The following is a 27,145-nucleotide window of genomic DNA, read 5'->3' on the forward strand; positions in this document are numbered from 1 at the left end:
ATTTATTATAACAATTGAATGGGTTTGTGACGTAATAGTGACGCTCGTGTTACGACATAAATGTATTTATAGTAATTACTATTTTTAGAATGTATGAATGTGATCAACAATGCACTGATGATTCATTTTATAGTTCTTCCGCATCAGACGAATATTACACGCATGACTTGGTTAAAACTTTATTAATCAATATCGGTACTGGACGTGTATTTTTATCGTATTTACTAGTTGCTATAACTATAATTATACAATCGAATTCTTATTGGAAATTATTTAGATTAAGAACCTTATACAAATCCTTACAAAAAATGTACATCTATATAGAGACTGCATCAATTTTAATATTTACTTTCTGTACAATTACCAATTATTTACTTTGCTAAACTCTTTTAAAATATTATATATCATTTTTTAAGGACCAAGCCTAAAGCCATTTGGCCATGTGACGTGTCTTCCTCACACACCATTTACTTGTAGGCCTTGACTTGTATTCTTTATAATTGTGTGAATAAATAACTACCAAAACAAAATACCATAGCTGTTAAAACAGGCCTATTATTAAATACTCATTGTTTGTGATATTATATAAAACACCTCTAACTTATATATATTTAATTAAAATACTCATTTTTAGTGAAATTATATAAAACATCCCACATTTATTAGATTTAATATATAACACCCCTAAATATTATGATTAATTAAATGCTTATTTTTAGTGAATTATATAAAACACCCCTAATTTATTATATTTAATTCAAATACTCATTTTTAGTAAAATTTATATAAAACACCTTTAACTTATTAATTCATTAAATGATAATTAGCTGCACGGTAAAGCATAACGATCGAATTTAATAATATTAAACTTCTTCTGATTGCTACCAGCAGTTCCGAAACTTGAATTACCATTCTTCCTTATCTCCAGACTCTAGAAGTTCTTCTAAGAATGAACCATGACTTTAAAAAAAAATGATGTGGAAAATTAATACAATTAATTGAAGTTAAGAAAATCCATGAGATTAATTAATAAAAAAAAGTGTTAGTGTCTAACAAATTCCAATTCACGTAAATTGTGTGACCCCTAAAGCAATGTACGTTTTCATATTTTGAAATTACAAAGCAAAAATAGGACATTGATAGAGTTAATTGAACACTTCATTTCATTCATTATTTATCATGTTAGGCCCTTTTCCTCTCTTCTTATTTAACATCCTGGATCAGCCGCTCCATTAGTCCTCGTGCCCGTCGTGTCAATTCATATTGGTCGTTTTAATTTACGTTTTTTATTTACTCATGCAATGCTTTAACCTGTACGATGCTGTAATAAAACCATAGCATCAGGATTAATATAATTAAACATACTTAATTGTTGTGCCTCGGTAATTCTTTCGAACTCTGTCTGAAACTCCTGTATGATGTTGGCCAACTGTTCAGGTGGCATCTGCTTATGCATTGCACCCATTACCTAAAAGCAGAAAGGAATATATTAACAAAACTATATTAATACACTTTTTATGCCAATTAAAAGTGTACTGTATCTAAATGGAAGGTCTATTTCTCATATTATTTTAATTCCAGTCCGGAGCAGCAAGTTCAATAGCCGGTATTATACTGTATAGGCTTTATAATAAATGAACAAGATATGTTAAGGTAAGATATTTAAGAAGACTAGATTTGATAGTTTTAGAGTAGAAATTTGATGGATGATATTATGTTTTTAAATTACCTCAGATGCGTTTCTCATTAATGTGACAAGTGATTCTGTAGGCTGAAATTTAAATATAATCCAAAGTTAATTGACATAATAATTATGTTATCATCTGCGTGAAGTTAACTTTTTTTGGAATGTTCTAACAGTCGGTTCAAACTTTTGTAACGCCCAGTTTTACAAAACTATCGTGTTAGATTATTTTATGCACACAGAAAATTTGTTTTGAAATGATTATTTAATAGTCATTTTATTCAAAATTATGTGAAAAAGCAGTGAGTTGAGTGTTTCATATTCTTACGTCAGAAGGTGAGATATTAGTTATATAAAAGAAAAGGAAAGAACGCTTTCTAGCAGAACACAAAGGTTTCTACTTTTAGACAAAGAATACATATGAAAGAATGGTGCACGACTAGGCACTTCTAAACAAACAATGAATCATCAATGGTTCTAAAAATACACATAGAAAACCCCTAGAAAATATTGCAAGTCACGGTACCTGATAATTAAGGTGTTTGACATTAAGCAACAACAAAACAAATAAACCATATTTACAACAAAACATAAATAATATTAATTCTATGGATCGAAAAATGTATCACATTTTGAGTTTAAGTTACAGTAATAATCCACAGAACAAACCTGTGTAGGAGGCCTATCTCCTCTTTTTGTTGCTCTCCGTTTTTCGTTTTCCTGCAAAATAATAGTTTAGTTAAAGAACAATGTAGAGAAAAGAGAATTTACAGTATTCTTGCAGTCGGTTCAATACTTTGTTAACGCCCAGTTGATAATTTTGCAAAACTATATGTCTTGAAAAAACTATTTCAACCAAAATGAGCATAGGCGGTTATAGTTTCTAGAAAATGTTTACTCTGCATAAACTATTATATAAAATGTATAACAACAATAATCGATTATCATTTCGAGAAAACTCACCTTAGCCTGTGCTCTCACTGCATTACATATTGCTTTTACTTTCCGCAAATTTACAAGATGTTGTTGTAGAGTTGCACTTGTCTGAAATTAAAATATTTTAAATTATTTATGTTATAAAGAATTCATTCAAGACTGATTGATCATTGATTATCAGCTGGTCGCGCTAAAACTCAGTAACCGTTCCATCTGATTTTTTTTTGTGAAATAGAGACTTCAGTAATAATATGACACAATTAGGTCTACTCATACTCTAACATTGGATTTAATATCTTTTGAAATATTCACAACATTTTGGAATAGGCGTAATGGTGACAGACGTCTACAATCAAGGTCGGTCATCTACAGTATAAACTCTGTGGTGTGAGATCATACAAGACGCTGATTTTCCTATTCTGATATAATTCCTTCTCAATAGCCTATAATACAACTCATAATACGTGGCGTCAACATTTCCTTCTATCCATTATCGTTGTAGCTTTAGTTTTTCTGTATCTCTATAAATAGTTAATGTATATAAGTCTTCCACAATATAGTAATGACTGCCATTTGCAGTTTATTGACTGGCGAGATTGTTTTTATAAATAAAAGAAAAAAAGATCAAACGCTTTCTTGCAGAACGCCATTTGTTAAAGTTTCTTCTACTTGTTAGACAAACTGTACGCATTATTTATCTATTAAATGCTTATCAGTATGACAGAACAATACGACTATAAAGACACTTCTAACCATAACAATTATTAAATCGATGGTCCAAAAATAAACATGGAAAACCCCTCTACAAAATATTGATTTACGTCAAGAACCTATTGACGAGACACGCATCATTAATGTTACCTCATCACAATATTTATTTTAAATCAGTAATGGAAAATAAAAAATATAAATATACTCCGATTGGAAAATTTATTCACAAGAATTCAACTGATAACGGATGTTCGACTTTGTACAACAAAAATAAATTGCAGAATGTAGCTATTTATTTTGAGTTAGTTAATTAACGAAACAAACCTTTGTATAGTTTCTTCGATCTGATCTCCGCATTTCTTTTTCCTGTAAAATACAAATATTTTAGTTTTACAGTTTTCTCTTTTAAAAAGCCTACACACAAAATTATATTTTTTCAAATAGACACAGCTTAGAGACACATGATACATTAAATCTACAAGCAATGTATTAATGTTGAGTTCCGTTAGAGCTGAGGAGGAAGGGGTATGAAGGGTGGTTATTGGCTTTGGTGCGGAGCTGAGTGAATTACTTACGATTTTTCTTTCTTCTCTTTCAAGCTTCCTTACTTCACGTTTAAGGTCTCTCTGTACCTGATAATTAGGATGTTCGACATTGTTAGGCAACACACAAATACTTCATTTGCAAAAAAAAAACAACACATAGGCTTATGCCTAAACCATAACACATTTCATGGAGCGTTATTATCAAATTCCGAGTTCTACGTAATAAAAACGTAACCAACCTTTCTATTTTCTCTTTTTTCTGCTCTCTGTTTCTCTCTTTTCTGCAAAATAGTTTTGTTTACAAAAACTCTGTTACATGTTTCAAATAAACAAACTACTGACGTGACACAAATGATAAACATTGTTTAAAGCAAAATTTCATGTCGGATTTCGTTAGAAAACCAAGTGTTGGAACTGAGTGAATTGACTAGTAATTGAAAATAGTCATCATGAAATACTACTTACCAGTTTTCTTTGCTGTCTTTTTATTTCACGTTGGTTTCTCTGTGTCGACCTTACCGCAGGACTTTGTACACCCTAACAATAAATACAACATAAAATATCATCAATACGTTAAAAATACACATGAAACATGGACAATCTCATAAAGTTATACAATTTTCAACATTTTGAAAAATATTGCGTGATACTACGCATTAGGTTTTTTACATCAATCAATCAATTACAGGGACATAAAAACATAAACCATAAAAAAAATCAATGAAACAATCTTATTACGAATTGATTACATTAACTATCATTTTTTTTAGCTTTAAGTTGATTCTAAAACAAACCCTATTTTCTTCTCTTCTCCTCCTACTCTCTGTCTGTGGTTCTGAAAAATACAAATATTTGTGTTTTCACAAAAATCTTTTTTATAGAATAGCCATCATAACCTTGACCAATTTTTTCCTTAATTTTTAAGTTTCTTCTTTAAGTATGGAAGCCAACCGCATTTTTATTTTTGCAGATAATGCTATGTTCAAATGTTAGGTCTAGCGATAGTCGACTAACCTAGGCCTACGTATAGGCTACAAATAATATAAACATACAGTAACACAATTGTACATACCATTTTTCTTTAAAAAATTCCACATGGTGAATTATCTAGATCTCTTGAGCTGTATGTACTAGACTACTCTGGTTGAACGATTTTGTGAAGTACCGTATACAACTATATAGAAATTTTGACCTACATATGTTATTTATAGATATATCTGTAGTTTTTTGTGTTTTATTTTTAGAGCCAATTAAATACAACAAAATGATGAATAATACTGGGTTGAACCTCCAGCATAATTTTATGTTTGATATGTAAATACATATTTAATTCATCACCGCATCATCTATCAAAAATAGTTACAATGGAAAATTCAAACACAGATATTTTATTCAGGAAGGATTCAGTTATCGCAATGATTTGCGATTACCAAATTGAAAACGTAATACTATACTTTATCATTTTATAAGTTACTTGTCGGTTACCAGTTCTCGCACTCAACACGAACATTACACGCATGCACACAACAAACGTTTCGTTTAATAATATTACCCACGTGTTTCCACTATATAGGCCTAGATGATATACGGTAACATTATAAATTTGTGGTTAAATAAAAAGAAACTATTTTTATTCATTATTTATAAATGTATTTATTCCACCAGAAACAACAACTATAATTTCATAACAAAACAATTGAGGCTAAAAACTATAATTGAAAAATCTAATGAGTCTTTATATAAATATTATTCAATTTCTTATTAATATATAATAATTGTGTGCAAATTATAAAAATCGACAAATTTGTTAGGCCTGTCTATTTAAAATCAGTGCTTAATATTATATTAAGAAAACATTCATATTAGAAAAGACATTGCTCTGACGTAAACTAACGTAGCAGCCATCACAATTCTTATTGTGAGATATAAATTGTTTATACTTTAATATTAGTTATCATAAACTGCAATTATTCAATTGTTAAAGTCATAAATGCATCGGTTTCCTTTTCAAACGATAAACTTCTTCGACTTCTAGGCACGCATCCTCCTCGTTTAAGCTCAGAGCAACGCGAGTCGTCAACACCAGGATCGCACGTTACCATCTTACACTTAACCAAAATCTGAAAAAAAAAAGAATAAAACTAAATGTCTGCCTTATATTCGTGTATTGTTAACCTCAAATGACGCTTTCAAAAAAATATAAAAACTTGTTGAAAGTTATCACAAGAATGTATGCGTGTGTTGAAGTGTCAATATCGGAAAAAAAGCCGGTAAACTACTAATTTGGATCTGCGCATGCTCTAAGACGATCACTAGGTACATACACATATACTTCCGTATGGTTTTGGTCGAAATTATGAGTCTTAGGCCAATGTATAATTATGCTCTATGAAATCTTTCCCGGTACAATTATTTGCGGCCTATTTGATACCCCATATATATCATGGATGCCTTCAATTTTTCCGGGCTACAGTACAAACTCTCTCTAATTATTAATAATCTAAGTACTTTAATTTACCCGTAGCATAATATACATTACCTCATTGGTCAAACCATATTGGAGAAATCCAAACGAGTCGATGAGGAAGTTATGGCCTAAGCCAGTGAAATCAGAACTAATGGACGCCGTAGAATCGACTGCACACCTGAAGATGATAAAGAAACTTAATGAAAACGGACATTAAATATATTTAAAGATGTATTGTCGCCAAAAACATGGAAAATGAGGATTAATAAAATCAGACTTTAAATAGGCCATTTTGCAGTTGTTTTAATAAAGTTATTCACTTCTGTAAAAGAAACACAACAAAATAATTATTTCACTTATAAAAAGTATTTTTTGCTTTAAATTACATTTTTCAAGTAAATAATTTTGTTTCGATCCAGTTTTTGGTCAAAGTGAATAACTATTATGCGACATTAAAATGACATATTATAAGCAAAAGGTACGACACAAGCGAGTTGACCAATGACCGTGCGATATCATATAATCCATCGCTTGTGATTTGTTGCGTTGCCTCTTAGTGGAAATCAAGCTTTAGTTCAGGCCGCCTTATTATTAGAAAATACACTTTATGGAATTAGAATGAAAATTTAGATGTAAAAACAAACCCGTCTTTGATGAAAGTGTACTTCTTGTCATTCTCTGTACATGTTCCATGCTTAGCCATTGCTCTACAACTTTCTATGGCAACCTCTTTCCCAGGAGTAGTTGCGTGCGCAGCAAAGTATAACTTCTCTTTAAGTTCCACGGCGGCAGTTCCACTAATCTGCTTGCTGAAGGTACTGTCTTCATACATTCTAAGATAAGTTTGAAACTCTCCAGTAGCTTTGTACTTCTTCGGTTTCAAAGCTGCAGCTGGTTTGAAATAGACATCAGACACACCAAGTCCTTTCATTTCACAAATGATCTTCATTTCTATCTTGTGCTTTTCACGTGTCACCGGTGCCCCCTTGAATATTGGCTTTGGATCGTCTCGAATTGTGTTAAAGAATCTAGTCTTTGTCTTCGAAACTTTCTAAAAATAAACAACATTAAAGAGTTAACAAACAGATATTTTGTAGGCGTATAATTATGTTCTTAGTTGAATTGGATTGGGTGTACATTTGCATGTTGTCTAATAGGTGGGGTAACTGCCTGTGAGCTAACTGCCAACGTTGCAGCTGTCCGTGTATTCCAAAATACAGTACGTTTTTCATTCACGGTCGGAATGCATGACAAGACAAAGCGACCGTCTCTGCTATATGCGGTTCCAGGATCCGCGATGATTGGGGGACCAGAGCCTAAACATTGTAAACAAAAATGTGCTGAGTTTACTGATCAACATCCCGCCCGTTGAGTAGGCAATTTCCTTAAAAAAAGACTGGATTATCCTTGGTTTGTAACACCGACAGTGGCGTAACGGCTATGAGCGCTCACTGGCTAAACCCAGGGCCCCTGAGCTTATGGGGCCCTTTATCAGTGCCCAGGAAAAACAGGCATTAAAATATGACGAAAGGGCTAAAAACGCCCGAGGCCTCCAACGTTGGAGGGCGACTTAGGGTTGTTCCTAAACCTCAGGTCTCTACGTTATGCCACAACACATTTTATAAAATCTACAATGCAGTGTACCAGTGAACCTACCTTAATAGTCGTGCCACATTCATCATAGGCAAACTTGATCTCATAGTAGTCGGCATTTACTTGTTTAACTTTGCATCTTGGATCGTGAAGATGGAGTTTACTCGCTAGAATATTTTTGACTTTAGATTTTGGAATGCGTACCTTAATGTACGAGTCACCGCATTCTACTTCTGGCTGTGGTGGTTTTGCTATTAAAATGTAAACAAGTTATAGTGATTTCGATCTCCGGAAACGGTTAGTAATTGAGTTAATAACGATTTGAAACAAATATTTATCAGCACATTCAGTTAAAATGCATATGGGTTACTTTAACAATAAAATAAAGGAAAATTAGTTTACTATTAGAGAAACTATGGATATTTTAGGTTACTAGCTATACTATTAGCTATTATTAGCTATACTAAAGGCTAGGAAGGTACATGTGTACACCCACGCTGAGACAGAAAGTTCCGCCTCTGGCAAGTAGGCCTACCCCTTTTTATGCTTTCAGCAACAAGGGACCATACAACCAGTGAATTGTTAATTAACAACGACCAATCGTCTCGTTAAATCTTCTTGTGATGCATCTGTAAAACTTAAATCCTCTCCCTTATACATGTGCACCTTCTCATTTCCGAACAACTGCAATTGATTAACTTAGCTGTTATTATTAGCTACACCTTAATTTAAGGTATATTCTTAATACATAATCTTTACTACATGGAAGTAATTCCCATTCTTTGCCGAGAACTTAAAGAATTTAAAGAAGTTTTAAAATGTTATAAAACGCATTTCTTACCGGTATCAAATCTGTAGATAGCGGGATCACTGGCAGCACTGGCGCTGTCTCCACACGGTGTTTTAAAATTGATGACACCAAAACCTCCGTCGACATCAACCCGATACGCCTTGCCTCCTGCCAGTCCTTCTGGTGCAGGGTAATGAACGACTGTTGGATCGGTTTTGGAGAATTTTACTACGTTTGGATCAAGTGCGTTGTATTTCGTTATAACTTTGTTGGAATCAATCTCTCGAATTCTGATGAAGGATGTTCTTTCTGGACGTGTGACCTGTATGATGAATATATATTTATGAACAGTAGGCATACAGGAAAACTATAGGCCTACTGGATAACTTTAATTCTACATAGGTCACTAGACAACGGAGAGGAAGGCATGAGATAGAGAGCAGTATGCGTCGTGACGAATAGTAGCAGTAGAGAAAAGTTGAAATTGCTTATTGCTTACATTATTGGACATTTAATTTTTTAGATATTATAATAATAGTCTGGTCTTACAAACGCAGATAAATAATGGGATAATATTAATTTTTTATGACGGTCGATTATAATCCTGTCAAAGTGAATAAGACCGAACTTTGTTCCCTGGAACTTGCAATCGACTTGGATATCGGAAGAACGATTATTTTTCGACATAAAATTTTGGAATTTCCATTCAAATTGCCATTTATTGGAATGGAGAATGATCGAGGGAAGCGGACTCTTCCATTAGTGTGATGTTCAAGGCTAATATTGGAATATGGCATGTATCGGTTTATCCATGTAACTTTGCATTAAAATAGATAAGACGATTTAGGCCTACCGGAGAATCAAACTTAAGTATCCACATTTCTTCGTTGCCGTCGTAGACTGTGTTTATTGCTGGTATTGACAAGTGTGGTAAGATAGCCGGTGGTTCAACAGCGCCTTGTTGAAAAAACTTTGCTATGTGTATAAAGAAATAAAAAAGATGAAGATTGATGAGTGTAGGCTGTTCTGACGTATGTAATACATTTATGAGAGACACTACAAATTCCGGGTTTTTTCTCCCTTTGAAGACGCGAGGTTGGTACCCAAAGTGACTGACTCTAAATAAGGTATTTTTAATAGGTTTAGGCAAAATGTAAAATACATTTTTATGACTGTAACTTTCTGCAATTGTTGGTTTTATTGTTATGTGAAATGTTTTGGCCTTCCGAAAAATTGCATTTTTTTACATAGGTAAAAAGTCAAATAATCAAAAAGTGCAATTCAATGACCCCAAAAAGTCAACCCGTACATATATAGGATACGGGCCACGTATTCAAAGGGTTAACGTATAATTTTAAGTTTAAGTTTAAGTGAATTTTTTATTTTTGGATCTGATCTTCGTTCGACACGTGAAAATGCTCTATTATTTTATTATGCACAAATGTTAATTATAGAAGATTTGATTCATGTATCTGTTTATTTGCTGTTTAATATTTGTATTTATTATTTGAGGCGCCTTGAAGCTAAGATGGTTCCACCTTGTGAGGCGCCTCTGTGCAAAATATTGAATTAAAAAAAAAGATTCCGGGTTGCAGTCGCCGTTAGATAATTTGTTTAATCATTGTAATCATAATATTAAACCGTATGTTGTTATTTATCGTAATATATGATAAGACATTTTGCGGTACACCACGTATAGTATGAAAAGAGAGAGAAACTCAACAGTTCTTTTCAGAACCATAATATAGTTGGTGTACCACAACATATATCAACAGTTGATTTCGCCATGCGAACCTTCAACAATATATTAGGCCTATATACATTTTTGATAAGTAATTTAACTCGGCTAACGTAAAACGGAAAGGTTGGTTACATCAAAACTTACATGATACTCTCAAACGTCCTGAAGCTGGATTACTCTGCACCCTACATTGAAAAGATCCTTAATTAATAAATGTCATAACAAATATAAAAAAAACATCTCATTAACAAGAAAGTGTTATAATGAATTACCAGTTTTATCAGTATTTAACTACTTTATTTGTTGGTAATTTCTGGAGACAGCAAATTTCACAGACAAGAAAAAATCAGGCATTGCGGTGGAAACCTGTGAAATGATATTCCAGATGATTTAAGATTTTTATTTGTTTGTTTAAGATATTTATTTATTTCTAAAACATGTTTAAAAAAATGTTGTATGTATATTATATTATATATATTTTTAGAAAGTTTGCCCCTTTATCTAACTATTTAATTTTCAATGTTTAGGGGCTGAACTTGATTACTTTTACCTATTTTCAGCCCTTCCCTTGGTATATTATCTTTTATTTATGTTTATATTTTTGGGTAAATAAAAGAAAGAAAACAAAGAATACGTAAAGAATTACGAACTTGTTTTGACGATACTTACCCATTGTTGTCCGTAGCCGTAAAGCTGTATACATACGTTCTCTCCTTCATAGGTCTGAACGTTACCCTAACTTTGACGATTGCATTATTCGGTCCATAACCACTGACGTATTCCACGCGCATTCCTTTTGGGTAACTACCTTGAATCTCCGTAATTCTAAAATTAAACATGGTTATATAGTTTATGGATTACGTTATTCACTTGATTTGAAAATCTACAGTACATAATCAATCTTAAAAATCTGTTTTAATTGTTATTGTAGGCCTATATGTTGTTTGCTTCAATCAGGTCAAACTCGTCTTGGGTGGGAAGAGATAGGGACTCGGTAGTTAGTAGATATATACATCCGTGGCCTATAAAGTAGCTATTATTTTATTTTTTTATTTATTAAAACATATTTAGGCAGGATAACATAATTCTGAAAAGAAAAGATCACAAAATTTCTGTTTTTCAATGTGGTCCTGCAATGTAACAACTATAAAAAGTTAGATAGAAAAAATATAACAATTAGTAAAATATAGAACGTTAATAATAATAGGCCTACGTGGGAAATACAATTATTTTTTAAGAAATGCTTTTTATAATTAATTTTAAAACTATTTATAGACAAACTATGTTGAATTTTTACAGGGATCTTATTCCAAGCTTTTGCTCCTGCAATCTTTAGCGATCCGTTCATAATAAGCAATTTGGCATAGGTGGTATAACATTCAGAGATTGGGAATAGCTATAGTCGGTAGGAGCAAATGCAAGATTCTCAAGTGTATTTATCTTCGTGAAAATAACATTAAACATACGTGGTTGCGTCAGAATCGTCTTGTAAAGAAGCAATTACCTCTGTGCTCCACAGTTCTCCTGGTTCACCCAAACTACATTTCTCAACATCAATTATTGGCGCAACACATGATCCGGCTAGCAAATAAACAAAAAACGGTATATACCGTTACGCAACGTAACGTAACGCAACGACGTATTAAAAGCAAAGTGCTGTATTGCGTATTGTATTGCGCATTAGTAATCACAAGTGAGAACCGACGACGCAACAGTGCTGAAAAAATCGCAGGTTTGATTTCACGCAGTTGGAAGGACATTTTCTTACGTTGCGTAGGTTACTTTACGTTGCGTCGCTAGTGGGAACCAAGCTTTACGTAGACGCAACGCAAATGAGGTGACCATTAACAAACAACAGTTTCGAATAATGGTTTGTGATTGGACAAATCACTTACCTGGAAATAGCGTGGTTGTAATATGTGACTATGTTGATATAAAGTGCATGGTACATCAGTTGTATTATTTCTGAGAAAAGGGCTGTTGAGTTTCTCGACTTTTCGATACATATGCTATGTGCTTTGATCGTCCTTGGACGACGATCAACACAACAGTTCTTTTCAGAACTATACACGTGGTGTACCGCAAACTGTATAATCAAAATTTCATTTCGCAATGCAAACCTTTAAATAATGTGTGCATGACTAGTGAAGAAGCATAGGCCTACGTGACAGTGTATGCAATATAGCGATATTGTCAGATAACGTTATGATTCGAACAACTAGTTTTGGTTTTTGGGTTTTTGTTTAAATTTTGATCGGGAATACCATAAACTAGTGATCGCTTACGTGCAGTAACTTTTAACAAGAACTGAAATGGAACTGTACTCTTTGCTTTAGAGTAAGTTTTGTCTTCAAAATCTTCAATCATTACTGAAGCTGCATACCATCCTTCCAACTCATTTTCTCCGGTAATAAACTCGATTTGACAAGCTTTCTGTGAGGAAAAAATAAATATTTAACTAACATATCTGTACTAAAAACCATCAATCATAATGTCTATTAACAGAGAAGATCTCAGAGATATTCCCAATTAATAGAGATATGCTCATCAAAAGATACAGATATGATTATCAAAAGATATAAATCCTAGTTTAGTTGCTTCCGATGTAGTGTTTTATCGTTAAATATGATTGGCCATCTTTGACTGAAGTTAATTTGAGTATTATACGACATAAATCGTGACAACATATCATATCTACCCTAACTTGGTGGTGTGTACTTTTACGGTATTTCACCAATTACTTCCGGTACAATATGCTGACTATGTCTAATTGATAATATAAAGGTAGATTTAGAATATTGGAGTGGAAATTGTGCAACTGTATACAGGATGAGGGGGCAGGTTCATTGTTTTTTTCCACAAAATGTTTAGAAAAGATTTAAAGAAAATTCAAACACTCGAAAACTTTTGATTGTCAGAAGTCATCACATCTCCAAATGTTCCCATTACCTCATGTAGAACTGTCAATTCTGTCGGCTGGCCACACACAGGGTATACGTCACTGCTGTCCCTTACTCCTGGACATTCGTCTTTGTTAGCCCATCGGCATTTAGTTGGATCGCCGTTGATATCAATAGCTGAGAAAAAAACAAGGCCAACAGCCATAAGTCGCGTGCTCTCAGAAAAAAATGAACTTTCAAAAAGTAATGTACTTTAAAACTTGTCTGTACATCAAAACAGTTCAAAAAGTACAGAAAAGCGATAAAACGCATAGTGATACTGGACCGACAGACAGACCGACAGACCGACCGACCGACATAGTGAACTATTGAAAAAATTAGGTTATTGTTCCGCTATTTTCATTCATATTGTTAAAAATGGGGTCATCCATATACATTAAGCGACCTTTTGTTTTCACGACACATCACTCGACTACGCAGCCATGACAAAAAGTAAAGGAAGTCATTCGTCACACGTTCAAAAACATACGAGCAGAATAACCTTTTGACGCGTAAGTTACCAACAATTGATACTTTGGTCATATTAATTTGAATTAAAGGTGATTGACATCTAAATCCGTCAATTGCTGTGAGAAAAACACAATGAAACTATTTATATACAATAATAACAAACATGCGAAAGCACATGACAAACATGGTTCCCGCAAAGACATAAGCGAAACGCAAGTGATCTGACCAATGATAAGCCTCAGTTCGGATAATTTAAAAAAAAAACTTGAGTTGTACTTCCGTGCGTCGCGACGTACGTAGACATTCCAACTGCGTTGCGTTTGGAACCAACCTTTAGCTATTAGGCATCATTCCTTAGCATACTAAGAGTAATCCGAATTACAACCGGGAAGGTGTAGGAAGTGAAAATTGATGACGTCAACGACTGCGTACACTGCGCAGTGCGGGCGCAAAATTGTCTCAATTAATGAAAATTTATGGAATGATGATGGCTTGAAACTTGCTCTAATTTAGTCAAAAATTAATTTTGATCAGTTTAAATTATTGTAACGCACCTATGTGCGTGACGTGTATGCGCTACGCTTTTTAAAATAAATTATTGTATAATAACCAAGCGCGATCTGAGGTTTGTGAGAACTAAATAATGTTGTTATTTACAAGATTGCTGTCATTGACCAAATCATTGAGTTACGACATTTAGTTTTTTATGACGTAAATATTTCTTTCAGTAGGTGGTAGGCCTATTGCGATTCATACAATTCAGTAAAAAGTAAACATATTTTTAAAACAAGAGAAAGTGGAACTTGTTAAACCAGTGGAAATATTTAGAGAAGCAACATAATAATATTCCATGACGGTAAGTTTTGTTATTATTATTTCTTTATTATTATTGTATATACATGTTTCGATAAGCATCTCAGTGAAATTATAGGGAGGGGAGTTGTCAAAAAACTAAAATACAACTTATTCTTGTCAACTAATATTTGTTTTAATTGATTAGGTTTTCTCTTTATAAGGAAATCCACGTTAAATGCGCACCGGTGTATTATATCAACACATGTTGAGAATAGTGACAAATCACATTTTCTTGGTATTAGGCGTTCTGAAATGAGTTATTGTTATAAACTCGTTGTTCTAATGTCATAAAATGTCTTTGATGTGCCCATATAATGGACATGATGATATCATTACCATATTTGGGCGCATCACATTTTGTTGTCAAACTAGTTTGATAAGAGTAGACAGAGTTTAACAGTACACAACATACAACACATACCCTTTCTTTGTACCGGCACTGTTAAAAAATGAGTGATACTTGAGAAACGTTGTAGTTGTGTTTCTATACGGCGTAGGATGTAGATCATCTAGTAATGTACAGAATTACTTTATCACACAAATCAATTTAATACAACTTGATCAGTGATTAAACAACTCCCAGTCTGAAAAGTTTCGCGAGTGTGTGAACACAACCAACTAAAATAATAATGTTCTGATTTTGATTTCTGCCTGCTGCGCTTTCTTGCCGCTACAAGCGGACTTCCGAATACAAAGCGTCGAGCTTCACCTCAAAAAAATTGCAACAAAAGGTTTTTCAACGGATTTTGGTAGTATTGAGTGTACTAAATAACAGAAAAAAAGTCTCAAGAATTTCGACCACCGGAAAGTGTTTTTTTTCAAGATGGCCGCCAAAATAGATAAAAAGTTAAAATGTCCATACCTCCTAAACTACTTGGTCTATTGATATGATTTTGGTACCAACATACTCAGAACATACATATTTATATTCGCTATAATAGAACATTTTGGCCAAAAATGACCGGAAATACCATTTCTGACAATTTGACCTTTGACCTTGATATGTTGTATCTTGGTAACAACTGACCGTAGGGAAACAAATGATGGCTCAAATTGTTCAGAATGTACATATTTACATTTATTGTAATGAGACATTTTGTCAAAAAATGGTTGGAAGTAAAGGTTATTGACCTTTAACTTTATCTGTGTATAATTTCCATATCTCGGCAACTATGTGTGGTAGAGATTTAAAATTGGGCTCTAAATACTGAGAATATACTTATTTATATTTACTCTAATGAAACAGTTTGACAAAAAATGACCAGAAACGACATGTTTGACCATTGACCTTGATATGCTATATTTCGATAATGACTGACTGAGATACACCATTTATGGCTCAATTTGTTCAGAATATAATTATTTTTATTTCGTATAATGGTCTAATCTACTTATGAAATAGAGAGCTTTCCTGGGAATCAAATAACTGTAATATTTATAAAGACCTTCAGAATATGAGTTCAAGTTCAAATTGTTCAGAACATACTGTATACAATCTTAATAATAATAGTAAATAAAAAACCGAAAAGTAAACAAAAACAAATATAATAATAACTTTTAAATTTCTAATTATGGTATAGCAGCAATTGATTAGATATTGTGCATGTATTTAGTACGGCATCTTAAACAACTGTTCCAACTTCGTCTTCATCATCGTCATCAATCTTTCTATCTACGTTGTCCCATTCTTCTAGTTGACACACTCCACAAACTGAAGTACATGCCAATCCATAGCTTCTACAACTGCAACATACATCCAGTAGTTACAATGGATGATTTTATATCCTAAAACAGATTTCAATCTGGTTACATTAATCACTCTAGTAGGCCCATCTTTTCCTTTGTCTAATCTGAAGTACACTTCTCGGTTTGTTGTATTTACATGATACAGTAAAAGTACCAGTAAGTCCGTGTCTTCTCCAATCAAAGTTACTGTATTATGTTCAGAGACTTCAACTGTTGCCAGAGCAATGTCAACATCGTTTTTTTTGGTTTTTTTTAAACCATATTTAATGAGGGTGATCCATCCAGCTATTGCTGATCATTAGGGACCCTCAGAGGTTCACAAGACAAACATATACACAAGATGCTCTACATAAACAAAGTCTTATTACAAGTCTTTGGGAGTGGAGTAATTTGGTCCTTAGAAAAAATCCTGACATGTGACGGGACTTGAACTCAGGACCCTTGGAGTGGTAGCCAAGCATCATAACCATCAAGCCACAACTCCACCCGTTGGCTGCATGTCGTACAGGACATTCTTTTTTCTGTAGCTCATATGAAAGCATGTTGATAAATTTGTGTTTGTTCTCATGCCTTGACAGGAATTCTTCTTTCTTTCCATCAAATTCAGTTAGGACAAATCTCTCTAGACGATGTAATGAAATATGAAGTCCGTTTCCACCCTCACTCTTCAAAGCCAAAGACATCTTTAGGAAGGCAAATAAATCAATAAATTGATAGAAAGTAACCTAGAATATGACACTGATGTGTGCCGATAGTTTCACTCAACCGCATCAGAAACTTCAAACTATCGAGGAGTTTGGATTAAAGGCCATGTCTATTCGTTTTGGAGCCAAGTCACTGGATTTCCTAAATAGCTACAGATGCAAGCTGTTTAATAAGAAAGTTGCTGAGGGTAAATAATTTATCAAACCTCAACAACTACTACCACCAACCTCATCTGCTACAAAATGTCACAGTCTTAGAGTATACTATCAAATCATGCAATGGATAAAGAAAGATAATACCATGGATGCTACCAAGTCGGGGAAGTTTTTAATAAAACATTTGTGCCAATAATGACGATTGAAACTGCTGCTTCAGAAGAACTTTTGAAAATCATCCATTGTAACTGTACTACTGGATGTAAAACTGTATGTTGCAGTTGTAGATGCTATGGATTGGCATGTACTTCAGTTTGGGGAGTGTGTCAACTAGAAGAATGGAACAACGTAGATAGAGATTGATGACGATGATGAAGACGAAGTTAAAAAAGTTGTTTAGGAAGCCGTACTAAATACATGCACAATATCCAATCAACTGCTGCTATACCGTAATTAGAAATTTAAAATTATTATTATATTTGTTTTTGTTTACTTTTCGGGTTTTTTATTCACTATCATTATTAAGAATGTATACAGTATGTTCTGAACAATTTGAACTTGAACTCATATTCTAAAAGTCTTTATAAATTTTACAGTTACCCAGGAAAGCTCTTAATTCCATGGGTAGATTAGACCATTATACGAAATAAAAATAATTATATTCTGAACAAATTGAGCCATAAATAGTATGTCTCAGTCAGTCATTATCGAAATATAGCATATCAAGGTCAATCATCAAAAAATGTCGTTTCTGGTCATTTTTTGTCAAACTGTTTCATTAGAGTAAATATAAATAAGCATATTCTCAGTATTTAGAGCCCAATTTTAAATCTCTACCACACATAGTTGCCGAGATATGGACATTCTACATAGATAAAGGTTAAAGGTCAATAACCTTTACTTCTAACCATTTTTTGACAAAATGTCTCATTACAATAAATGTAAATATGTACATTCTGAACAATTTGAGTCACAATTTGTTTCCCTACGGTCAGTTGTTACCAAGATACAACATATCAAGGTCAAAGGTCAAACATGCAAGAAATAGCATTTCCGGTCATTTTTGGCCAAAATGTTCTATTAGGGCAAATATAAATATGTATGTTCTGAGTATTTTGGTACCAAAATCATATCAATAGACCAAGTAGTTTAGGAGGTATTGACATTTTAACGTTTTATCTATTTTGGCGGCCATCTTGAAAAAAAACCACTTTCCGGTGGTCAAAATTCTTGAGACTTTTTTTCTGTTATTTAGTACACCCAATACTACCAAAATCCGTTGAAAAACCTTTTGTTGCAATTTTTTTGAGGTTGGCCCCTTTTTTTCATTAGTTCTACTCTACTATACTTTTTATGCGAACAAGGTGAACAAACAAAATTAAGCAAAATATAGAGGAACCGAAAACTAACTTTATATAATATTTAATGAAAATCTGGTTGATAAAATGATCACTTGTATTACATTTTCGTCATTCTGTAATGCCGAAATAACCTGACTGTGTTGCAATATAATATATAATGTGATTAACAATAAAAATTACTATTTTCACAGCAAAATCATAGAGGTTGAATGGTCTAAACAATTTACCGATAAAGAATTCTATGAAGTCAGATGAGATGACGAACCGAGGAGTAAATAGCCATTTGCCAATACAAGAAACTGAGCAGTCAGAGATGATGAACCGAGGGGTAAATAGCCATTTGCCAATACAAGAAACTGAGCAGTCAGAGATGATGAACCGAGGGGTAAATAGCCATTTTCCAATACAAGAAACTGAGCAGTCAGAGATGATGAACCGAGGGGTAAATAGCCATTTGCCAATACAAGAAACTAGGCAGAAAGAGACGATGAACCAAGGGGTAAATAGCCATTTGCCAATACAAGAAACTGAGAAGTCAGAGATAATGAACCGAGGGGTAAATAGCCATTTGCCAAAACAAGAAACTCGGCAGTCAGAGATGATGAACAGATGGGTAAATAGCCATTTGCCAAAACAAGAAACTCGGCAGTCAGAGATGATGAACCGATGGGTAAATAGCCATTTGCCAATACAAGAAACTAGGCAGAAAGAGACGATGAACCGATGGGTAAATAGCCATTTGCCAAAACAAGAATCTCGGCAGTCAGAGATGATGAACGGATGGGTAAATAGCCATTTGCCAAAACAAGAAACTCGGCAGTCAGAGATGATGAACCGATGGGTAAATAGCCATTTGCCAATACAAGAAACTGAGCAGTCAGAGATAACGAACCAATTGGTAACTGGCGCTTTACCAATACAGGTATCTGAGCAGTCGGATGAAATGGCGTATCAATGGGAAAATTAAAGTTTGTATACCTGAGGAATCGGATGGGATAACGTACACTGATTACGATACCAATTCTGGTCTGAGCTGCAGTCAGATGGGATAACGCACAAAATGATATACGGGAAACGAAACAATTACCGGTAGGCCTACAGTTATTTAACCAATAGTATAAGACATTCAGGTCAATAATTTGGAAGGAATGCATGAAAGTGGTGGATAAGTATTTGTAGAGCAGCAATGATAGTGAATTGGATAAAATTGATAAAGAATCATAAGACCTACTTGATAGAGTAATGGAACGTTTTAGAGAAATTGTTTAAGACGTGAACACACTGTATTTGTCCAAGGCAATCTGCCTTGATCTGTCTATAAACGAACGCTTTTGAATTGTTTCCGGAAATGATTACGGATAGGCCTACTAGTCTAGCGTTAAGGTTCACACTGGGCTCATATTTTTCTCCGGAATCCGAGCATATTTTAATGATCTTTCCAGAGAATAGACAATTGGATCTATAAACTCGTATGATTCAAAGTTGCATTGAAGACGCGTGTGATGACTAATAACGAACTATTTATTTATATTTATTTAACGCACATTACGAATAAAAGTGCTAGGTCATTATAATATTATTGTTATTGTGAAATTAATCCAGCCACATTATCGAATGTGCGTTTAGATTCGTATATTCCACCAGATTGCTATTTTTATATATTATATCTATTTTTGTGTCAATTTAATGTTTTCATATTGCTTGTCATGTTTACCTATTTTTATATCATTACATAAACAAAACAAATGTATGTAGGCCTATAAATTCTTTAAAAGATACAATTTATCGCTTTAAACACTAAAATATATAAGAAATTATGTGTTTTACTTTTATTTTATTTATGTGCGTGTATAATGTGTTTATGTTTTATGTAAAATGGTCTTGCAAAAGAAAAAACAATACCCACAGCATTTTTTCAGTAATTTGCCTTTGGATTTATATATATGTCTATATAGTTTTATATCTTATTTTTATAGTGTAAAAAAAATGTATGGTTGTGTGTACTGTAGGATAATGTGTATATCTTTATGTATACCTTTTTTTTTTTATTATTATTATTATTATTATTATTATTATTTATTTCATATTTCATGGTACCAAAAACAGGACCGACGCAGCGGTAACACACACACACACAAAATAAACATAAATATTAAATTCTGCAATTAACAATTGATTGTTCTAAGTAATTTAAGCACATCTTAATTCTATATGGTAAATAAAGATAATAAGGATATATTAAATTGTCCCCCTGAACAATTTGATGATTAACCTACATTAAAAATACAAGAAGGCTATTCAAATTGTATAAATCTTAATTTTTCATGTTTTGGGGGTACATCTTTAATAAGTTTGTTGTTTTCAGTTTAAAAAAACACCATATATACACAATTTACATAATACTATACATTACATACACAATACCCAAATGTGAATATGTATAAAATATATAAGCGATCAGATTTCAGGCTATGAATTACCTAACATTTGTTTTTAACTACCCTTTATTATAAATATCTGCCGTTAAAAGAAAATCAAACACATCATTTTAAAAATATTGAACCAATCAAACTTACGATTCAGATCAATGACTCGTTTACAACCACGCCTCACTTGATACACCGGTAACCCGGCTGTGACTCTTGGCGAGTCGTTGTGTAGAGTTGTGTCAACTTTGGTCAGAAGGGACCAGCACTTTCCATTCCCAGAGCCGTAGTTTTCAAGCTGAATCCAACTACTGTCACTACAAATACCAGTTGTCATAAACCTGTAAAAAGAACAATTAAAACAAGTAAAACCGCGCGATGATTTTTATATAATTTGCGTATGAAATTCTAAAATACACTAGAATTACACTACAATCATATAAAATAAACTTTGGAATAAAAAGCATAGCGCCACCCAGTACTGTTTATTATGATCACAACTCGCTCGTAGAGGTCTGTTCGCAATTCCCATTTATCGCCATGTTTACACAGTCAACAATTTATTCTCATCTTTCCACTCGAGATGAAATTATCCAATAAAATTGTTACATTCGAGTGTGATAGTTATCCTATTATTTAATGCGATATGTTAAAATTATTAATTAGCAATAATATGTGAAAAACCTTCTACCTTTCGTTATGACAAATTGTCGTGACTTCTTATTTCTTGTACACACAAGAAAAAATACACACAAGGTGCTCTGCATAAACATGTCTTAAACTTTGGAAGTGGAGTTTTTCTCAATGAAAATATCTAGATCCAACTGATAAAACACACTCACCCCATAGTAAATATTGGAACATCTGGTTGGTAGTCGACGTATCCATCAAGCAAACTCCATCCCATATCTTGTGAAATAGATGTACATTCAAAAGATAGTGGACTCAAAATTGTTCTGTTTGAATAGCATTCAAGACACGTCAGCCCTAGCGTCGTTTCAGATGTTAGATGATCTCCAATATTTTGACAATAATACTCATGCCATGATGGTTTTAATAGGAAAGCAAGACGCCAGTGAACACGAATCTATAAAAATTACATCAACGAAATCTAAATAATAGTACGTATATAATAAAATATTCTATTTCAGACAACTTTAAATAAAAATTTGAAAAATTAAATATAATAGGCCTAATGGAAGTTTTATAAAAAATACAGAGAGCGCTATAATATTACATAAAACCATAGAGGGCGCTAAGAAACCCTAAAAATATTGGCAATATTTATTAAAATAAATATGTTTTATCAATATCTTGAGTAGGAAGTATATAAATTATAAATGTATTACATATCAGGAGATTTTTGTTTATTCTAAATATCAGGAAAAATTGCATTTTAGCGGAAGAGCCGAAGATGACTCGAAATATCCGCCATTATCGGGAGTTGAGAGGTCTAATAATTCATCAAGCCAAGGAATCAGAAATCGAGATTATATTTCGAATCTATAACAAATAGATATAACGTCATTTTAAAACCTTTCTCGATTCATACCTTTGATTTTCCGATTTGTTCCCAATAAAACGTACCACCACGATAATGAGTGGCATACACTTCTGACAACATCAGAACGATCGCTAAAAAGACAAGATTTCTCATGCCTGGTTACCTGGTGAAAAAAAAGATAGAACTATACCAATTTTAGACTTGCACATCATAAAAGGAAACAAATGTCAACACTGTTCTGCTTGAGAATGAGCGAACATGATTAGCCTATACCATGGAGCTATGATTACTATACTGAGAAGTTCCAACTTTGCTTTCAACTCTTGCGATATCACATTTTTTTACAAAGTATTTCGCATGTTTGTTCCATTTCTTTGATTTTTCCTGATCCACTTTAGCAAATGTCGGAGTGAGTCCAAGATTTTGACATAATTGAAGAAATTCAATATTGACGTTTCACAACTTACTAATTTCTTACTACACTGTTCAAGTCTCCTGAACATCGCGTTTCAATTTACGAATGAGGGTATACGTTTATTGAAGAGAAGTTGAAACCTTTAAGTTATCCCCGAGAAGAATAAATGCTATTTACACAGGTATAATTATACAACATAAATACGGATTTTATGACCATTTTTAACATCGATTGAATAGTTTGAAAACATGTTTTATGCTTACCTGGTACAAGCGAAAACTGTTGAGAAATAACGAGAGTTTGCAGGCCGTAACCAACTTGTTTTCTTCTATGAATGTGTGAATTTATGGTGGGTACAGGCAAGATTAAATCTACCCACCGTTTCAGCTATTTATTAAACAGCTTCGTTCGTTTTGATATTTGTGTCAAAACGGTAACTTGGATGGGTCGACCATTAATTTACAGTGTAGGTATGTTAACCATCCTCAAAACTTATAGTCTAAGTTTGCGGAAACGTTTATACTTTTATTGACCAATCAGTGTCGATAATTTATCTTAATTTTCCGATTATAAAGCTGTGGATTATCGATGGGATTGGTCTTGGATTAACAGATTTGATGGAAGGATTAACAAAGATAGGGTGATTACATCGAGGAGGTACTTATTAAATCTGCTTTAATCGTATTAAATCTAATGTTTAAGCTCATCAACCTTTATATGAACCAATATTGAATAAACAAAATAAGGAAAGTAAAATAATTATTAATATTATTTTGATGTGATTTCAGCCGTTGTTTAATGTTATATATACACTTGTAATTTTGTATATCTGACTTTTTATATATTTCTATTGTTTGTTCGAGCTTGTCAACAAACTAATTTCCTTTATTGGCCAATAAAGATTCTGTAGTCTGCAGTATATTATATTCTGCGAATTCAGATTCCATAAATTATTGTCATAGGAAATACACCTGAAAGGAAATATTTAGGCCTATATGCAGGAAACAATTGGTTCAATTCTCTCAACCTGTTTGTCTCAAGTTCAAGCTTAAGTTCAATATTATTAAGGTAAGCAAGTATACTTGCAAGTAAGTATACATAACAAGTAAGAAGAATGGACCATTATTATAAGTATCAAAACACCCGATTCTGCAGCTGTAGGCCTAACTAGATACATCCTAACTAGATGACTTGCGAGAGTCAGTTAAGATGTATCTAGTGACAGCTGCAGGAGCGAGTGATTGAGTGACCGAGATGTTTAGTACTTGTAGTACTCATAGAAAACTCTATAAAACTATAATAACCAATTAGTTATTACAATAGTTATTACTCGCCCACCACCCCAATGGTGCCCCATATAATGCGTAGGCAATACTACAATACTATAGCTCTTTGATTGACAATCTGCATAACATTTACACGGAACAGGAATAGCAACATCTTCGTCCGTCAATCAAACTATAGATACAATTGGATTTACAGAAAGGCTATACTTTTAATCCACGACACATCCGTACTAGACATAAATACATTTATACTAAGTAAGTAAGTCTGTATCAATGTCATATAAAGGAGTGGTTATAAAATAAAAATATATTTGCCTCTGACCTGGATTTTACAATCAACTATTGATTGATTGATTGATTGATGACTGTTATTTCATATTGAAAACATTCAGGTTAAACATAAGATAGTTATGAGATCGTGGGCGAAAGATTAGAGGAGGAACATCAAATAGGTAAATCGGCAAACCTATACATATTTTCATCGACTTCGGAAGAATCTGGAGCAGTCAATAATATTAACTATTCCCAGTTATTTAATAAGTACATTTGGCAAAGATTTTTTTTTTGGCAGAAGACAACAAAAACGTCATAACATAACGTAAAGTATATAGTACATCTAGACGGTTAAGGCTGATAGATGTTACAATCCCGCCTTTAAGACACCCTTATTCAAGTGACCCTCTATTAATGGGAACACTTTAGAACTAGAACGGCACTCCGAGAGCGCATACCTCCGCCTACTGTAAAATTCCCCTACATAAGATGTCACCGTCCGGATTGCCTTCAAAATGTAATGGTCCTTAACCACATATCTATCTGTATTTTCATTTTGGTAAAGATCTTTCAATAATTTTTTGAGTAATCCTGCTAACACACCGACACACGCGATCGACAATATACTTGGCGGAGGTAAATGAGGGGAAATAAAATAATGTTTTAACACTACAACCAACCATATTCAGGGACATGCCTATTATAAAGGACACTTTGGGCCCCGAAAGTGTTCTTTTAATAGGGTTTTTACTTTAATCTAAGCCACACCTTAATTCTATCCGGCATGGATGTGTTCTCGTATCGGTAAACATCAAACAACCTCCCCACACCAGCCCCCACTCCCACTTCGTTTAAAAACAAGTCATAATACGTCACACACGGACAATTTGTAAGTATTGTTATTATTTGCTTTATTTTCCGATGATTATGAATCTGCGGACAAAGTCCAAACAGATTTGGTCACAATCAAATGAATCACTATAATTGCCATGGAACTTTACAGCATGCGATCATGTTTATTTTGTAATTAAAAATAAAACTAAAGACAAGCGGATGTGTTTGCATTTGATGTACGGTAAGCTAGTAATGAACATTATAAAGAGAGTAAGGGGCACATTTCTTTCGGTGTGGTAAAGTGAATAACTCCTTTATTATAATTTAGTGGAGATTGTACGTAGTGTCAAATAGTTTATTTAAACATTTCAGAGCGTACAGGAAATGATATCAGAGACCGAGAGTTCCAGGGTGAATTTACCTTCTGTTGGCGATACTGCTCAGCCTCCCACGTACAGCCGGGCTGTTCGATTGCCAAACGAGCCGGTGGAACTCCATGAACCAATACCTGTGATAGGTGAGGCATGATGACGGTGAAATTGAGAATGAATGAATGATTCTGAAGGAATGAATGAATGATGAAAAGCAATGCAAGACCAGGACGATGACAACGACGACAACGATCGACATTTAACAAGTATGGCAGGCACTATGAATAGCAATACCGATTAACGTAAGTAAATCGGCATTATAATAGTGTATAGCCATAGAATCATGTTATACAATAAACATTAGCTATTATTAGATAATGATGACGTCAAAAACGAAGCCTAGGCCTATATGATTTAATATGGTGACACAAGAATAATGAGCATGACTGATTGATTATTATCAATTATTTAAAATTAATAATAATCGATTACCTCTTTTCAGAAAACTCTGAAAGTTCTGGATGCCTGTGCTTTTCTGGCGAAACATTCGCTTATATTTCTGACATGTGTTCACTGTTTTGGTGCGATGAAGGGCATGATGACGTCGATTTAATTTCATACGTACGTCGAGACGTCAATGATGACCAGAACTTTACAAGTGTCCCAGCATCTGGAATCCCTATACAAACTGAACTTGCTTCCGATTGGATCCTAGGACCTGCGGGACACACTGAACCTACAGGGGAACGTCCTCCACCACGTCAGTTCGAACTGGTGAGAACATTTGAGAGGGTTGCTGCCGAGGAAGATCTACCGCCTTCTTATCACGACGTCGTGCAAGAACCTGGACCAGTGCCAAGTTATGACGAGTTACACGCGCACACAAGCTCACCCGAACCTACGTTACAAGAAATTGGATATATTTGAATATAAACTAATTTTTATACTTTCTCTTATAATTTTATACATAATAAATCAGTATTATTAATGCCATTTGTCAATTGTTTGTATCGTTGTACAGTATTACTAAATGTGTGTAAATATTCCACCTTTTCGTATTGTAATATTAACAAGGGTCTAAATTCAAAGAAGGGTCTAAATAAAATCAGTAAATAACATTAACGACAAAATAATTTATCAACAACATTTTATTTATATTTTCTTGTTCAGATCACTGTAGAATAACGTTCCTTAAGATAGTAATAAACGGTTATGTCGCCCTCTCTGTTATAATATTTTATAACATCTAGAACAAATTGTGATCAATTTTTGACTGACGTACAATATTTATTTGATTCAATTGCATTCTTTTATGTGAATGGTGTTCGAAGATTAAC

General features: G+C 33.4%; 4 protein-coding genes across 6 annotated transcripts in view; 2 read left to right on the forward strand and 2 right to left on the reverse strand.

The window, feature by feature from the left end:
* LOC144848525 (ubiquitin-conjugating enzyme E2 J1-like) overlaps nucleotides 1-27,145 on the forward strand; it is a 331,913-nt gene that overhangs the window by 202,225 nt on the left and 102,543 nt on the right. The gene's annotated exons all lie outside the window — the stretch shown is intronic.
* Nucleotides 631-5,018, reverse strand: LOC144848405 (uncharacterized). The gene is made up of 11 exons (XM_078705130.1): nucleotides 4,949-5,018; nucleotides 4,671-4,711; nucleotides 4,342-4,413; nucleotides 4,116-4,157; nucleotides 3,907-3,963; nucleotides 3,656-3,697; nucleotides 2,648-2,728; nucleotides 2,354-2,404; nucleotides 1,730-1,771; nucleotides 1,366-1,468; nucleotides 631-960 (listed from the first exon to the last, which is right to left on the reverse strand). Exons 1-11 carry the CDS (start codon nucleotides 4,971-4,973, stop codon nucleotides 944-946), a joined length of 573 nt encoding a protein of 190 aa, XP_078561256.1. The 5' UTR covers nucleotides 4,974-5,018; the 3' UTR covers nucleotides 631-943.
* LOC144849148 (uncharacterized) lies at nucleotides 5,516-26,406 on the reverse strand. Of its 3 annotated transcripts, none has more exons than XM_078706167.1 (15): nucleotides 23,308-23,577; nucleotides 22,678-22,813; nucleotides 21,968-22,212; nucleotides 21,276-21,466; nucleotides 13,417-13,544; nucleotides 12,753-12,900; nucleotides 11,934-12,048; nucleotides 11,137-11,292; nucleotides 10,612-10,652; nucleotides 9,580-9,701; nucleotides 8,778-9,048; nucleotides 8,000-8,187; nucleotides 6,988-7,394; nucleotides 6,416-6,521; nucleotides 5,516-5,996 (listed from the first exon to the last, which is right to left on the reverse strand). In XM_078706167.1, exons 2-15 carry the CDS (start codon nucleotides 22,780-22,782, stop codon nucleotides 5,844-5,846), a joined length of 2,376 nt encoding a protein of 791 aa, XP_078562293.1. In that variant the 5' UTR covers nucleotides 22,783-22,813; nucleotides 23,308-23,577; the 3' UTR covers nucleotides 5,516-5,843. The 3 variants fall into 3 exon arrangements, with proteins under 3 accessions (XP_078562293.1, XP_078562292.1, XP_078562291.1); XM_078706166.1 differs by having other exon boundaries at nucleotides 22,678-22,792; nucleotides 23,308-23,576; XM_078706165.1 differs by lacking the exon at nucleotides 23,308-23,577 and adding an exon at nucleotides 26,301-26,406 and having other exon boundaries at nucleotides 5,589-5,996; nucleotides 22,678-22,792.
* On the forward strand, nucleotides 25,594-26,735 carry LOC144848997 (uncharacterized). The gene is made up of 3 exons (XM_078705948.1): nucleotides 25,594-25,678; nucleotides 25,810-25,954; nucleotides 26,311-26,735. The coding sequence occupies exons 2-3, from the start codon at nucleotides 25,822-25,824 to the stop codon at nucleotides 26,733-26,735; spliced, it is 558 nt and encodes a 185-aa protein (XP_078562074.1). The 5' UTR covers nucleotides 25,594-25,678; nucleotides 25,810-25,821.

Source organism: Antedon bifida, chromosome 7 (assembly GCF_963402885.1).
Source record: "Antedon bifida chromosome 7, ecAntBifi1.1, whole genome shotgun sequence".
In the NCBI taxonomy this organism is placed as follows: Eukaryota; Metazoa; Echinodermata; class Crinoidea; order Comatulida; family Antedonidae; genus Antedon; species Antedon bifida.

What these genes read in the sequence shown, in the direction of transcription:
- LOC144848405 (XM_078705130.1), bottom strand. Translation starts at nt 4,973, where the DNA reads ATGTGGAATTTTTTAAAGAAAAATG. An exon ending in AAAGAGAAGAAAGAAAAATC is followed by an intron (nt 3,698 to 3,906) that starts GTAAGTAATTCA and finishes TGTATTTTACAG; the next exon opens with GAAAAAGAAATGCGGAGATC. An exon ending in TAATGAGAAACGCATCTGAG is followed by an intron (nt 1,469 to 1,729) that starts GTAATTTAAAAA and finishes TTCTGCTTTTAG; the next exon opens with GTAATGGGTGCAATGCATAA.
- LOC144849148 (XM_078706167.1), bottom strand. Translation starts at nt 22,782, where the DNA reads ATGAGAAATCTTGTCTTTTTAGCGATCGTTCTGATGTTGTCAGAAGTG. An exon ending in AGGACGTTTGAGAGTATCAT is followed by an intron (nt 9,702 to 10,611) that starts GTAAGTTTTGAT and finishes TTATACACATAG; the next exon opens with CAAAGTTTTTTCAACAAGGC. An exon ending in TACACTTTCATCAAAGACGG is followed by an intron (nt 6,522 to 6,987) that starts GTTTGTTTTTAC and finishes TATCATCTTCAG; the next exon opens with GTGTGCAGTCGATTCTACGG.
- LOC144848997 (XM_078705948.1), top strand. Translation starts at nt 25,822, where the DNA reads ATGATATCAGAGACCGAGAGTTCCAGGGTGAATTTACCTTCTGTTGGC. An exon ending in TGAACCAATACCTGTGATAG is followed by an intron (nt 25,955 to 26,310) that starts GTGAGGCATGAT and finishes ACCTCTTTTCAG; the next exon opens with AAAACTCTGAAAGTTCTGGA.